This window comes from Canis aureus, chromosome 1 (assembly GCF_053574225.1).
Source record: "Canis aureus isolate CA01 chromosome 1, VMU_Caureus_v.1.0, whole genome shotgun sequence".
Classification (NCBI taxonomy): Eukaryota; Metazoa; Chordata; class Mammalia; order Carnivora; family Canidae; genus Canis; species Canis aureus.
In genome coordinates, this window is record NC_135611.1 from 56,875,874 (window position 1) to 56,889,681 (window position 13,808).

Sequence of the window (13,808 nt, forward strand, 5' to 3'; positions counted from 1 at the left end):
CCAACAGCACAATCTTCTCTTAGCAAATCAACCTACAGAGAAACACATTTCAGCTTTAACAAATGCATTCCTTGGGAAGGTTACACCCAGGACGTTCTGATTAGGATTTGGGTGTTTCTGAGATGCTTCTGCGTCTCCTGCGCAGGCTGCTGCTTGGGGAGGTTACCCTCTGGGCAGGCTGCCTCACCCATCCCAGGCTAGCTGCTCCCAGCCTCACTCTGCAGCCGTCCGCCTCGGCATCCCAGGCCGGGGGGCCCACAGCTGGCTCTCATTTCTCGTTCCTGCCCAGGTCTGGCTGGGGGAGTGGGGAGGGTGGTAACTGATCATCCATAAGGTGTGAGGAGGAGTTCTGAACCCTGCCCGGGTGCACCTGTCCCTCATCTTTCATGGGCAGCTTCGGGGAGTTCAGAGTCTGTGTCTGAGCAAGCCCCGTGGTGGGCATCCCACAGCCAGGGGCTGCGGAAGGGGCTGCAGGGGTGCGGGTGGGAGGCCAGGTCACAGCGACTTCTCCAAATGCCAACTCTGAGGGCGTTCCCCTCACTGCCTGCCCAGAGATCCCTCCAGATGTGGAGTTAAACCTCTGTGACCTCCTTACCCTAGATCCACTCCCTGCCCCTGACACCCCAGCTTGTTTGCCCTTCTCGAAGGGCAGAGGCCACGTTGAGTCCCCCCCAACCCACCACATCTCACCTCCCTTCCTCTCGGGGAGGCCCAGGGAGGACGACACGACTGTCCTGCCTCACCAACAGGAAGCACGAGGCTCCGAGGGTCTAAGTCGTGGTCTACGGTCAGCTCCCGAATCTGTTCTTTTTTTTTTTTTAAGATTTTATTGATTTATTCATGAGAGACACAGAGAGAGAGAGAGAGAGAGGCAGAAACACAGGCAGAGGGAGAAGCAGGCTCCATGCAGGGAGCCCGATGTGGGACTCGATCCCAGGACTCCAGGATCACACCCTGGGCTGAAAGCAGGCGCCAAACCCCTGAGCCACCCAGGGGTCCCCCGAGTCTGCTCTCACTTCTCTTTCCTCCCAGGACAGGATCTCACCAAGATCAGCAGGAACGAGGAGGCCTGGCAGGAGCACAGACCCCAGAGAAAAAGCAAAACCACCAGAGAGGGGACGGTTGGGGGCGTCCTCACAGCCCTGCTCTGACGTGTTGTCCACACTCACCTGAAACCTCTGCACGAAGCAAATGTCCTGAGCTCAGTTGCAGTATGTGTCTGAGGGACTCGTTCCCTGGGTCTGTACTGCAGTTAGACCATGTGCTCCTCAACATCCCATTTCCTCACCAACGTGAAACTCACGTAAACATAAAATTAGCTATTTTAATGTATACATCCTAGTGGGGCTTAGTGCATTCATGACATGGCCAAACCATCATTCCATCTAGCTCCAAAGAAACTTCACCCCAAGAACACATCACCCCAAAGAAACTTCTGTGCCCACTGAGCAATCATCTTGCTGCCCCACTGCCCAGGCCCTAGTGACCACCCCGCTGCTGTCTCCATAGACTTGACTGTTCTGAATATTTCAAGTACAAGATGTAACCTTCTGTGCCTGGCTTGTTTCTCTCCATACAATCCGATCTAGGTTGGCACAGGTTTAGCTTTCTGGGGCCTTCTGAGCTCCCTCCTGTTACGGCTGGATAATACTGCACCGCGGGGCCAGGCCACATTTGGTCTACCGTCCACCTGCTGCAAGAACGTGTAAGCTGCTCTGCATTCTGACTGTGGATAACGTGTTCAGAACCTTTGGGGACACGTATTTGACTTTATTTCCAGGTCTTGGGGGTGTGTGACTAGGAGAGGGCTTGCAGGGTCACATGGTAACTCTGGGTTTAACTTTTTGAAGAACTACTATCCTGTCTCCCACAGCAACTGATCCGTTTCGTGTCCTACCACCACCTGATGCTGATACCTCCACATCCTCACTAGCTGACACTTGTCTGTCCTTATCATCATCGTTCTCCTGGGTGTGATGTTGTTTCCACTTCATGTTGCTGATGGCTAGTGATGTTGAGCACCTCTTTTTTTTTTTCTAAAATTTTATTTATTTATTCATGGGAGACACACAGAGAGAGGCAGAGACATAGGCAGAGGAAGAAGCAGGCTCCCTGCAGGGAGCCGGAAGCGAGGGTTCAAACCCAGGACCCCAGGATCACAACCTGAGCTGAAGGCAGACGCTCAACCACTGAGCCAACCAGGTGTCCAATGTTGAGCGGACATTTGTTTATTTATCTTCTTTGGAGAAACATCTATCCAAACGCACAGCCCATTTTTTCAATTGAGGTTTTTGCCTTCTTTGTTGTTGGGTTGTAAGAGTTCTTTATACACTCTTAAGACCCTGCCAGATCTCTGGGTTGTCAATGCATTCTTTCATTTAAGTGATTTGTCTTTTTACTTCCTTGATAATGTTCTTTGGTACACAAATGCTTTTCATTTCGAAAGAGCAGTTTATCTAGTTTGTTGTGTTGCTCATGCTTTTTGTGCCAGATTTAAGAATCCATTGCCAAATTCTCGGTTGTAAAGATTTAACTGTTTCTACCTGAGAGTTCTGTACTTTTAGCTCTTAGACTTAGGTTGCCAACTCATTCTAAGCTGATTTTTGTGTAGAGTGTGAGATGAGGGTCAACTTTCTTCTTTTACATGTGGAAATCCAATTTCCCTGCATCATTTTGTTGGAGATGATTCCTTCCTCCTTGGGTGGTCCTGGAGCCCCTTTTGAAAACCAACCAGCCAAAAGGACACAGGTTTGTTTCTGAACTCTGGTCTATCCCATTGCTCTATAGGTCTGTCCTTATGACAGTTTTAAATTATGTAAATATGGGTAGCCCCGGTGGCCCAGCAGTTTGGCACTGCCTTTGGCCTGGGGTGTGATCCTGGAGACCTGGGGTCAAGTCCTGCGTCAGGCTCCCTGCGTGGAGCCTGCTTCTCCCTCTGCCTGTGTCTCTGCCTCTCTCTCTCTCTCTCAGTCTCTGTGACTGTCAAGAATAAATAAATAAAATTTTTAAAAATTCTGTAAGTACTGTAGATTTGTGACAAGTTTTAACACCAGACGGTGTGAGTTCTCCAGCTTTTTTGCCCTACCACTCAGCATTGTTTCAGCTCTTCAGAGACCTTGGATCCCATAAAAGTTTGAGAATCACCTTTTCCATTTCTACAAATGAGGCCATGTGAATTTAAACGAGAACCCTACTGACCCCATGACCACAGGGGGTACCGTACCGGTACTGTCCTCACAATATTGACACCTTCCTTCTGTAAACATGGTAGGTCTTTTGGTTTAGGTTTGAGCTCATTTCTTTTAGCAATGCTTTCCATTTTTATTCTACACGTCTTTCACCTCCTTGGTTGAATTTATTTCTACGTATTTTATTGTTTGGGATGCTTTTGTAAATGGGATTGTTTCTTCACTTCACTTTCCTATCACATGTTGCAAGTGGACATAAACACAACTGATGCTACACTGTGAGCTTCCTGCATTTCCCACGCTTCCCACCTTGTTGCTCTAAGATTGACGTACAACATTGTCATTACATTTCAGGTGTACTCAGCGGTGCCTTGGGGACTCAGTCAGTGAGGTGTCTACCTTCGGCTCAGGGCATGTTCCCAGGGTCCTGGGATCGAGTCCTGCATCAGGATCCCTGCTTGATAGGGCTGCTTCTCCCTCCCCCTCTGCCTCTCACTCTGCTCATGCTCTCTCTCTTTCTCTCTCTCTCTCTTTTAAATAAATAAATAAATAAATAAATAAATAAATAAATAAATAAATATTCAAAGTGTACTCCCATTTTTTTCAGATCTCTGAAAATTATGGCACCAGAAAAGAAAGGTTTGGAAAATAAATAAATAATCTAAGAAGTTCTTTCAATGAGATATTTTGGGATTTTAGCTATAGATTTCAGAATGGGCAGATATCATATTCTTTTGCAAATGACATGCAATAGCCCGAAGGCAGTCGGCTGTACAGATGCTGCAGAACTGGCCATTGGAAGCGCGTCTTCCACTTACACAGGAAGAGCCTCAGGCAGGCAGAAGTTTCCAAGAGGCTGTGTCTTCGTGAGATGCATACAAGGTGTGTGAATAATATTGAATATTCCATGTTAACATACAGCAACATATTTAATATATATGTCTTTTTTTAAAAGATTTTATTTATTTATTCATGAGAGACACAGAAAGAGAAAGGGAGAGACAGAGGCAGAGGGAGAAGCGGGCTCCATGCAGGGAGCCCAATGTGGGACTTGATCCCAAGACTCCGGGACCAAGCCCTGAGTTGATGGCAGGTGCTCAACTGCTGAGCCACCCAGGTGCCCCTTATACATGTGTCTTGTTCAACAATGGAATTTGTTCCAGCAACCGTATTAAAAAGAAAAATAATTCCATTGTAGAGTGGGGAATGTTACACACATTCTGTCCCAATCCAGAATAACTAAACAAATTTCACAAATAGCAAAATAAATCTGTGGAACAACAAACTAATTTATATAAATAAAAAACAATAATTTGAAAGTAAATAAATATCATATAAAATAAAGTGTCACCAAGTATACTAACACTTTTTCTTCTTTCTATTCCATTTTTCCCCCCAAAGCCCTTTGGATGCTCACAGTTAATTTGCAGTCAGACTATCCTTTTAACATGAAGTTATAGCCAAGAGCAAACTCCCTGGGGCAGAGCGAGGCTGAGTCCCCGTGTTTCCTGGGCCCGTGGGGATCAGGGGGGTGGGCCCGGCTGGTGGCTGTGGGAACCTGTTCCTCCCGCCTCCTGGGCAGCTGGTCCCAACACTGGCCATCCCGTGTGCACCCGCGTCCACCCACACGGGCACTCGACCTAACTCTGCTCCGGGTGATGTCCTGACCAGAGCCGGGGTGTCCGGGTTGTGTGCCAAGGGAATCTGCTGGACGCTGTGATGTCAAAATACCACCTCTCATAATGCATTTGATGTGTTTGGGCTGAAACAGCCACTCTAAGGAGAATGCAGTGTCCGGACAGTGCTGGGCGTTTTCAGGCGCTGATGCTCCAGGACCGTGAGCTGGAAGCCGGTCTGCAAGGCCAGCCTGCAGCTATAGCCCCGGCTCCGCAAAGGGGCCGGGCCGCCCACACTCCACAAGGACAGCCGTGGGCCAATACTTGGCGGCTCGGGGCCCAGACTTCTTGGCAGGAGTGCCCACCGGCTTCCCCAAAGCTGAGGGCCCCTGGCGGTGCTGGCAGTGGCTCCTCTCGTCCCTGGACCTCAGGTCCCCCGCCAAGTCACTCCCCTGGGAGCAGCGGCTTGGCCAGGGTAGGCTCATCCCCAGAAGTCCTGGGTTGTTCCCTCCCCCACGGGGATTCCAGCCTGTGGCCGATCAGATCTATTTGAGGGTCTTTCTGTCCTTCACAGAACATGGCAAGTGCCGGGTTTCTACCTCACCGTGGGCTGCTGGACCAGGGCCTTGGGGGTGTTGGGTGGCAGTGTCTGGGCTGCTCTGCAAGCCATGTCCCACTCTGCAGCCATGGCTGCATCACTTTGTGAAACTCAGACTAATTGAGCAAAACCTGAGATGTCGAAACCCACAGAAACCCTGGGAGGGACCCCTGTTAACCTATAGTGGAAGCTGCTGGCTGCCAGTGTCCTGGAACCACCTCCCCTCCAGTGGTTACAGCCCCATTCTGGATCCCTGTGAATCAGGATGCTCCACACTGCCCCATGAACCAGCTGTTGTGCAGCAGGGGAGGATGCACATGGTGTGCACTGAGCAACTGCAGCTTCTCCTGAACCAAACATCCCATTGGAGGCGTCCGGATGACGTTGTGTTGGAACCTTGCCCAGAAGGAAGAGAGAGGCCTGCAGAGCAGTGTCTCCAAGTCCTGGGTCTCCTTCCAGGGATGCTCGTTCCTGTCGGGGCACAGACACCATCCCCGGAGGGGACGGTCCCGAGGGCCCTGGACTGCATTTGGAGCAGCCCTCACAGACTTGTGCTCTAAGTCACTAGACAATGAGAGTGTGGAGAAATGTGTCTCACCCTCCTGCCTGCCTCCTGAGCAGTGGAAAGAAACGTGTGTGTTTTGTTTCATTAGATTCCCTCTACAGTCACCTCCAGGCCGCAAAGATCACTCTCCTCATTGATTTCTTTTTATATTCCTCAGAGGCTTCCTGTTCCATGTACATAGAGCTGGTCTGTCCTTGGCATTTATGTCACGACATCCACCATTTCACCTCCCAGATCAAAGCAGGGCCTTGACTCATCCTGTCACCCCAGGCGGTCTGTCCTGCATCTTGTGGCTCCAGCGCTTGACTCCCTCTGGATTTACTGCCAATCGCACTTATTTCCCCATCTTCCTCCACATCTGACTGCACCATAACTCTCAGAAACCCCACAAAGCAGCTGGGAACCAGAGACACCCCACAGCTCCTACAGAGGGCAGGCTTGTTTGTGTTACTGCCACAGGATCCATCTCTGGTTTGGAACAAGAACAGGTGCATCTGGGAGGGGCGCTGTGTTCAGGGACACCTGCTGAAAGTCACCACCTGGCTCTGCTCTCGCGTCAGGAGGAAGAGCAGCCAGCGGGAAGGGGCACCTAGTGACCGTCGGGTGCAGTGCTGATAGCTGACGGAACCTGAGGCCTGTCCTGAGTGGACCCCAAATCTACACCTGAACCTCAGGAAGGCAGAGGGGAGCCCTGTGACCAGACGTGCTCACGCAGAGGGAAGCAAGACGTCAGCTCTCCCCAGCTGGGGTTGGTCTCCCTTCCCCCCAATAGAAACCCTGCTAATTCTTTTTAAAAAAGGGAGAGAGATTCATTTATAGAAAACCTTTTTACAATTTATTTCCTGTTATTAATCTTTAAAGTATAAAAATTGAGGCTCTAGCTAAATGCAGGGTTTCAGTGGTGAAATTTTGACCATGTGAACAAATAAATAAATATTTACAGTCTTTGGCAAAACAAATGAAGTTTCATCAATCTGGAAGAGAAGTTTGTTCAAAAAAAAACATAAATAATTTACCAAAAAAACTATGGTACATTCTAAATATTCACATCATCATCCCACAGCACTGTGTTGTTCGGCCAAGGGACACCAACAGAGAAACCTGCACGGCCTCCACGACCGTTACATTTAGTCCAGTCCCCAAACCCCGCTGTTCTGGGGACACGGCTCTGCAGAACAAGGTCAAAAGTGCAGCAAAACAAAAAATCAACCTCGAAGGAAGCAACAAACGTAACTTTATCGAATGAAATGTGGAAGTTGAGACAAAAGTCGTGAATCCTCTCTATTTTGCATAGAAACAAGATTGCTGTTGACAGAAAGGGGAGAAAGATTCGCCTGCATTAGACAAAACCAATTCCTCTCATTAAACCCCTTCTGTGGAGTGAGATTAATATTTCCTGTAGAAAGATCATGCAATTTAAGGCAAAAAAAAAAAAAAAGAAACAAAAACGTGTGTATATTATGGTATGACTGGTTATCGGGTGTGCCCAGCAGGCTGGATGCTGACTCTTCATCAGCATTAAAGTCTCAAATCCTATGTACAGCAGGTCGGCAACAGTAACAGACCGAAGGACAGTCGCTGGCGACAGTATAGATAAAGGTTCCATTATAAACTCTTCACAATCATTTATTGATCCTCCTCCGTTTTAAGCATGCTTTATCGTGACAACATAATATTGCAGAGCTTGGGTCTTGACAGGAAGGTATTTTGTTGTAACTTCATCTTTGTATTATCATGCGTGTGGTATGTTTTCATCCCTAGGAATCACACTACATGTGTTACTTGACATGTTTAAAATAAGTTATTAGTGAATGGAGCTGCATTCTGTAGTCATTTAATAAATATTAACAAAACGTTTATAAGTGGAACCTTGGGGGAAAGTTTGGCCAGATTAGGTAAGCAGCTCTTGCATAGTGTCGAAGCCTAGAATAGGAGTTAGACGCTAAAGTGCATTTGCTGGTGTGTTTGCCCGCTTGTCTGATCTCCAGCAGCAGAGACTGAGAAAGAAGCTCAAGCAGAAACTCTGGCAATCAGAAAATCAAGGGACAACAGGCCAGGAGCTCCCTCAAGGCTGCAGGGCAGGAGCGGCCTGCTCGGCTCTGCTAACTTCTCTAACGGGGGCTCTGAGGAGCCCTGCCTGGACCCATGTGGGCACCGCCTTGCAGGGTGTCCCTTCTCAGATGAAGCTGCGCCCCTGCCCTGTCGAGGCCGTGGACTCGGGCAGTGGGCAGGGGAGCGGGGTTCTCGTAATTCCCGTGCGTGTTCCCACTATGGGGCTGGCCCCCCGAGGTGTGACGTCCCTGACCTCTTGGCTACACGGTACCACTTCATACTCCAGTGGACCCATCCCCGTGGCCACCTGCCTGCGGCTGTGGAACAGCTCTAACCCAGGAATGGAAATGGCTCTAAGCACTGAAAGTCGTGTAGCAATATTTTTCCTGCTTAATTTATGACAAAGGCTTGCACACAATATTCCCTTCAACTCCATATACACATAAATACAATAAGTAATTACATTTTATATGTAAACGTCGTTCTTTTTAAACAAACAAGAGAAAACGATGTAATGCCATGTTCAATTTTCACTGCACGTAGAGTCTGGTGCATCATCAGGCTGTCTTCCGGCGGCGGGCGGGATGTTTCCCGTCGGGTTCCACGAACACGCACCCTCTGGAGGCACGTGGGCTTGGGGTCGGCGACGGTGAGCGACCCTCAAAGTCAAGGTCAAGGACAGGAGCTGCTGCTAAAGAGAGAGAAGCTGGAAGCACCAGCAGAGACTGGGGCCTAGGTAACAGCGTCTACAGTACATTTCCGGAGATGCGGCAAGTCTTGCTTAGACATCTGCAAAATAAAAATACAATAAACAGAATTAGCATGGGTGGACCACAGGTTTGGTTTGGTTTTATTTTCTTCTACCCGTAACCTAAAATATCATCTTAATTTTTAAAACCTCCACACTTTGGATGGATGTGTGAATGGTTGGACTTGTGTGTGGAAGGGGTGTGTGTGGGGGGAGGAACACATCAACCCAACAGAGGGACAAAGAAACAACGTTCTTGTGTCCTCGTTCTCTCTTTATGTGTAATTTTCAACATGTGGTTGTTGAGAAGTACCTCTGGGCCTCACCGACCCTGCCAGTGGGAGGGAATATGTTCACGTCCCCACGAAGCTGTGGGGTCACATTAGATGGGGCAGGCTCGCTTCTGGGTCTGCAATACGGTGATCCAAGTATGCTCCAGAGAGAGAATGGCAGAGAACCCTCTTCCTTCCTTCCCTCCTTCCTTCCTTCCTTCCTTCCTTCCTTCCTTCCTTCCTTCCTTCCTTCCTTCCCTCCCTCCCTCCCTCCTTCCTTCCTTCCTTCCTTCCTTCCTTCCTTCCTTCCTTCCTTCCTTCCCTCCTTCTTTCTTTCCTTTTTTCCTTCCTTCCCTCCCTCCTTTCTTTGCTCCTTTCTTCCTTCCCTCCTTCCTTCCTTCTCTTCTTCCTTCTCTTCTTCCCTCCTTCCTTCCTTCTTTTCCTCCTTCCTTTCCTTCTTCCTTCCTTTCCTCTTTACTCTCCTTCTTTCTTCCTTTTTCTTTCCTTCCTTCCTTCTTTCCTTCCTTCCTTCTCTTCTTCCCTCCTTCCTTTCCTCCTTCCTTCCTCCCTTCCTCCTCTCCTTTTCTCCTTCTTTCCCCCCTCCTTCTTTCCTTCCTCCTTCCATCTCTTCTTCCCTCCTTGCTTTCCTTCTTCCTTTCCTCTCTCTTCCATATTTTCCTCCTTCCTTCCTCCCTCCTTCCTTTCCTCTTTCCTCCTTCCTCCTTCCTTCCATCTTTTCTTCCTTCCTTTATTCCTTCCTTCCCTCCTTCTTTCTTTCCTCCTTTTGTCCCTTCTTCCCTCCTTTCCTCCTTCCTTCCTCCCTCCTTCCTTTCCTCTTTCCTCCTTCCTCCCTCCCTCCTTCCATCTTTTTCTTCCTTCCTTTCTTCCTTCCTTCCTTCCTTCCTTCCTTCCTTCCTTCCTTCCTCCCTTCCTTCCTTCCTTCCTTCCCTCCTTCTTTCCTTCTTCCTTTTGTCCCTTCTTCCCTCCTTTCCTCCTTCCTTCCCTCTTCCATATTTTCCTCCTTCCTTCCTCCCTCCTTCCTTTCCTCTTTCCTCCTCCCTCCCTCCCTCATTCCATCTTTCCTTCCTTCCTTCCTTCCTTCCTTCCTTCCTTCCTTCCTCCCCTCTTTCCTTCCTCCTTCCCTCCTTCCCTTTCTAAGCAAGGGTAGCAATCTAAAATGCTGCCAGAGGTCCAGAACGTGTACAAAATGTACACAGCCCCAGGACCAAGCACAGTGTAGACAAGCAGAGCCAGTGAATAACTGGGAAGTGGCTCTGGACGGGGCTCCCACTCACCACCCTAATGTGCCACTTTTATAAAATGTGTGTCCCTTCCCTGTTCTCTGTGCCATGAGCCGCCCGCACAGTGACAATGTCACCCACCTCTGCATTCATATTTGAGGTCCGAGAAATAGACCATCTCTTGAGAGAAGACAAACAGACCCAGTCGACCACCAGCATAGGTTTGGTCATAGATGGGTCCCGAGTCGGCCATGACCTGTTTTCCTTCGTGCACCAAGACCCTGAAAACAGGAGAAAGAACAAGGTGTGACTGCTGGAGATGAGAGGCCAACTCTCTCCTTACAGCTGGCAGCAATAAATAGGCCAGCGCTCCAAAACCCAGCAGACCTGTAAGTGGCCCCCCAGCTGCAGACAGAGTGCCCTCCAGTCCCCAGCTGCCTGGTGGACAGACAGACAGCCACCATTTCCAGACTCTCTGCCTGGCATCAGGTCCTCACCACCGAGGCCACCCTCCTCATGGCCTTCACATGGCATCACCCACTGGCATCCACCCACTAGGCCAGAGCTGCATGCCAAGAAGGACAGGGCTCGATCCTCATGCCCAGAGCAGGACTGCATGCACCACTGCCTCCCTGACCAGGTCACAGCTCATGGGCAAGGGAACATCGTGCCCAGACAGCGAGGTCGTGCTTCTCTTGCCCTGGTCTGCTTATTCACGCTGGGGACACACACGCTTCTGGCCTTTGTGGAGAATCCCACCTGCCCTGCCCTTATTACTCAAGTTTAAATAATTCATGTTTGTTGCAATCAAGATCAATGAGAAACGCTGTCTATGCCAAAAGAGCAAAATACTGTTAGTCTGATATTTGTGAAAGCTTTATTGGAAAATGTTTTAGGTTCAGCCATCCACAACATCAGAAACAAATATGAATGTCTTCTCTGAAGGAATCACATGTTAATTTTGCAAAGACACGGTTCATTTGCACTTTCTGCCCCCTGCCTGGGATATTCACAAGGATGAGAGATGCTCATCAGCCTCCAAGTTACATTAACAAGACAAGTTGGTAGGGATCCCTGGGTGGCTCAGAGGTTTAGCACCTGCCTTCGGCCCAGGATGTGATCCTGGAGTCCCAGGATCGAGTCCCACATCAGGCTCCCTGAATGGAGCCTGCTTCTCCCTCTGCCTGTGTCTCTGCCCCCCCACCCCATGTCTCTCATGAATAAATAAAATCTTTAAAAAAAAGAAAAACAAGACAAGCTGGATTTTCTCCTCTTCCATAGTTCTTTTTTGTTTGTTTGTTTTGTTTTGTTTTTTGGGTTTTTTTTTATAAGTGATGTGCAGTAGAAGATGCAGGATAGAAAAAAGATGCACAAAAGTGGAAGAGCCAAGAGGACAGCAAAGAGGTGAGCGTTCATGTCAGCTCATTTGTCTGTTATTGTTCAGACGCGTCATCTGACAGAAGGACACTCTTGCAGTGGGAGCCAGTTGGGGGAAGCCACCCTCACCTTATGTAGCCTGTCTTCGGTCTATGGGTCAGGTGCCACCTGTAAGCAGTGTAGTCCTTCCAGCCGATATTTTTGGGGTCGTGCCACAATGTGCGCACCTGAGAAAACACATCTGTCCTGAGTCCCGTTGGCACCTGAGTCTTGACCACAGTCTCACTACCAAATGGGAAGCAAAGACGTTACTCTGCACATTCACGCCTGAGGTTCATGCTGCTACATCACCCTCGGCTGGATTTCGTAGCGTGAATCTCTCGTGTGGATCAAAACCCACTGACAGGGAGCAATGTGGTCCTGAGCTCAGGGCAGAGGTGTTTGAGCCGGAGCCGTGGATTCAGATTCTGGATCCTCTGCTTCCTCAACATGGGACTTTGGGTAAAACACTTAAACTTTTAAAACCCATTTCCCCCTACCTCTAGAAGAAGGTATAAATATGTTCAGTTTACAAGAGGATCATCATTGGCGTTTACAAAAGAACCAGACATGGCATCTTTAGTAAGGTTCATACTCAATAAAAGAGTGTTAAAACCAGTGTACATTCAGCCAAAATTAATGACAACATGGAGGCGAGCCGTCTTTGCATTGGACGAAGGCTGCTCTCTTGAAAAGCCATGGTGGCTGCAAGGCCACGTCAAAGGGCACTGGCTCAGCGTGCCCTGTCGTCCTACCTGACCTTCGGTGTTCCCCGTATGCCACAGAGCATTCCTCAGGTGCTCGCCCGTCCCCGTGGTGGAGTTCACCACCTTGAGGGACACGCCGGAGTAGCCGTACGCCCGGGTGGGCTGGTCTTCCCAGTAGGTCTGCGTGACCTGCTTCCACATCACCACGTAGAAGCGGCTACTGGACTGGTAGCCAAAGACGAAGCCGGCGTAGTCATCGTCCCGGTCGGTGTTGACATAAAACGTGCCACTGAAGTCCACGGACCCAAACTCATCAAACCCTGGATGTCAAAGGGAACACGCATCATAGGATTTGGTCAGAATGGCTTTTGAGGGAAAAGCCTGGATTAGCTCCGGGGTCAGTGGATGTGGATATTAGGAGGTGGGGCTTGGCTCTTCTCTGGCATCCACCTCGGGTTCTGTGACTCTGGCATTAATGAAACGTGTGGGGTTTCATACGCTCAGATCCCACATACCGTGTTTTGGCAGAGCTCTACTGTATCGTGTAACATCTCACAGACCAAATCCATAAAATAAAAAGGCTTATTGAATCTCAATGTGTGATGCTCCAGTCCTTCCATTGAGACCACATAGGCAGACCTGGGAGCACAGGGCCTCCCGAGAGACCTCCCTAATCTTCCCACCCCACTAGCCTCCAGCGTGCCCATGGGTGCCTTGCCCCCCAGAACCCACAACGCCCAGCACGTGTCCGAGGCTCACCAACAGCAATGCCGGGGTCGGAGTTGGCCGTCTGCACCAGCTCCTTGCCTTGATGGCGAATGACCCAGTTGGGGTCGATTTGGGTGGTGCCCTTGGGGTCCAAGTGGACCATCTGAAAGTTTCTGAAGTCGGTTTCACTGATGGCACTGTTTTCGGGACACACATCATCAATGTCTGGGATGCTGTCATTGTCAAAGTCGTCCTTGCAGGCATCCCCACGCCCATCACCTGCCACCAGGACAAGGAGGAGAATGAGGAAACTAAGTAGAGGGTTTGCCATTTGCCTCTCAGGAGGGTCCTCACACGTGTAGATGTGATGCCCCAAGAGCCACAACCGTGTGCTGTAACCGCAGCAGCCGGCAAGTCCCCAAGGGCCCCCCTCAACACTGGGCTGCGGGGCAGGGGGCTGACACGTGGAAGACTGAACTGAACTGCCAGCTGTTTCCAGAACTTCTGTTACGACCTTTCTTCATCATCCTGCCCCAAATCTATCTGGATGGTAAAGCAGGGCTCTTTCTACAAATGGCTTTCCTTGGTGAGACATGACCTTGGTTTTCCTAGAAGCTTCTTTCTACTTGTCCAGTGAGGTGCTGGAAGGGGTGGAGGGAGACCCACGGGCTGCACACGGGGGGACCCACGGCCCCAA

The 13,808-nt window shown here is 49.7% G+C and overlaps 1 protein-coding gene across 1 annotated transcript in view; it reads right to left on the bottom strand.

Moving 5' to 3' along the window:
* Positions 1-6,779: 6,779 nt before the first annotated feature.
* Positions 6,780-13,808, bottom strand: part of THBS2 (thrombospondin 2) — a 29,033-nt gene continuing 22,004 nt past the window's right edge. The window contains exons 18-22 of the mRNA XM_077900182.1: positions 13,163-13,390; positions 12,452-12,723; positions 11,787-11,884; positions 10,422-10,561; positions 6,780-8,808 (exon numbers count right to left, since the gene is read on the bottom strand). Of these exons, the coding sequence (XP_077756308.1) occupies positions 8,801-8,808; positions 10,422-10,561; positions 11,787-11,884; positions 12,452-12,723; positions 13,163-13,390 (746 nt within the window). The 3' untranslated portion in view covers positions 6,780-8,800. The remainder of the gene's footprint in view (positions 8,809-10,421; positions 10,562-11,786; positions 11,885-12,451; positions 12,724-13,162; positions 13,391-13,808) is intronic.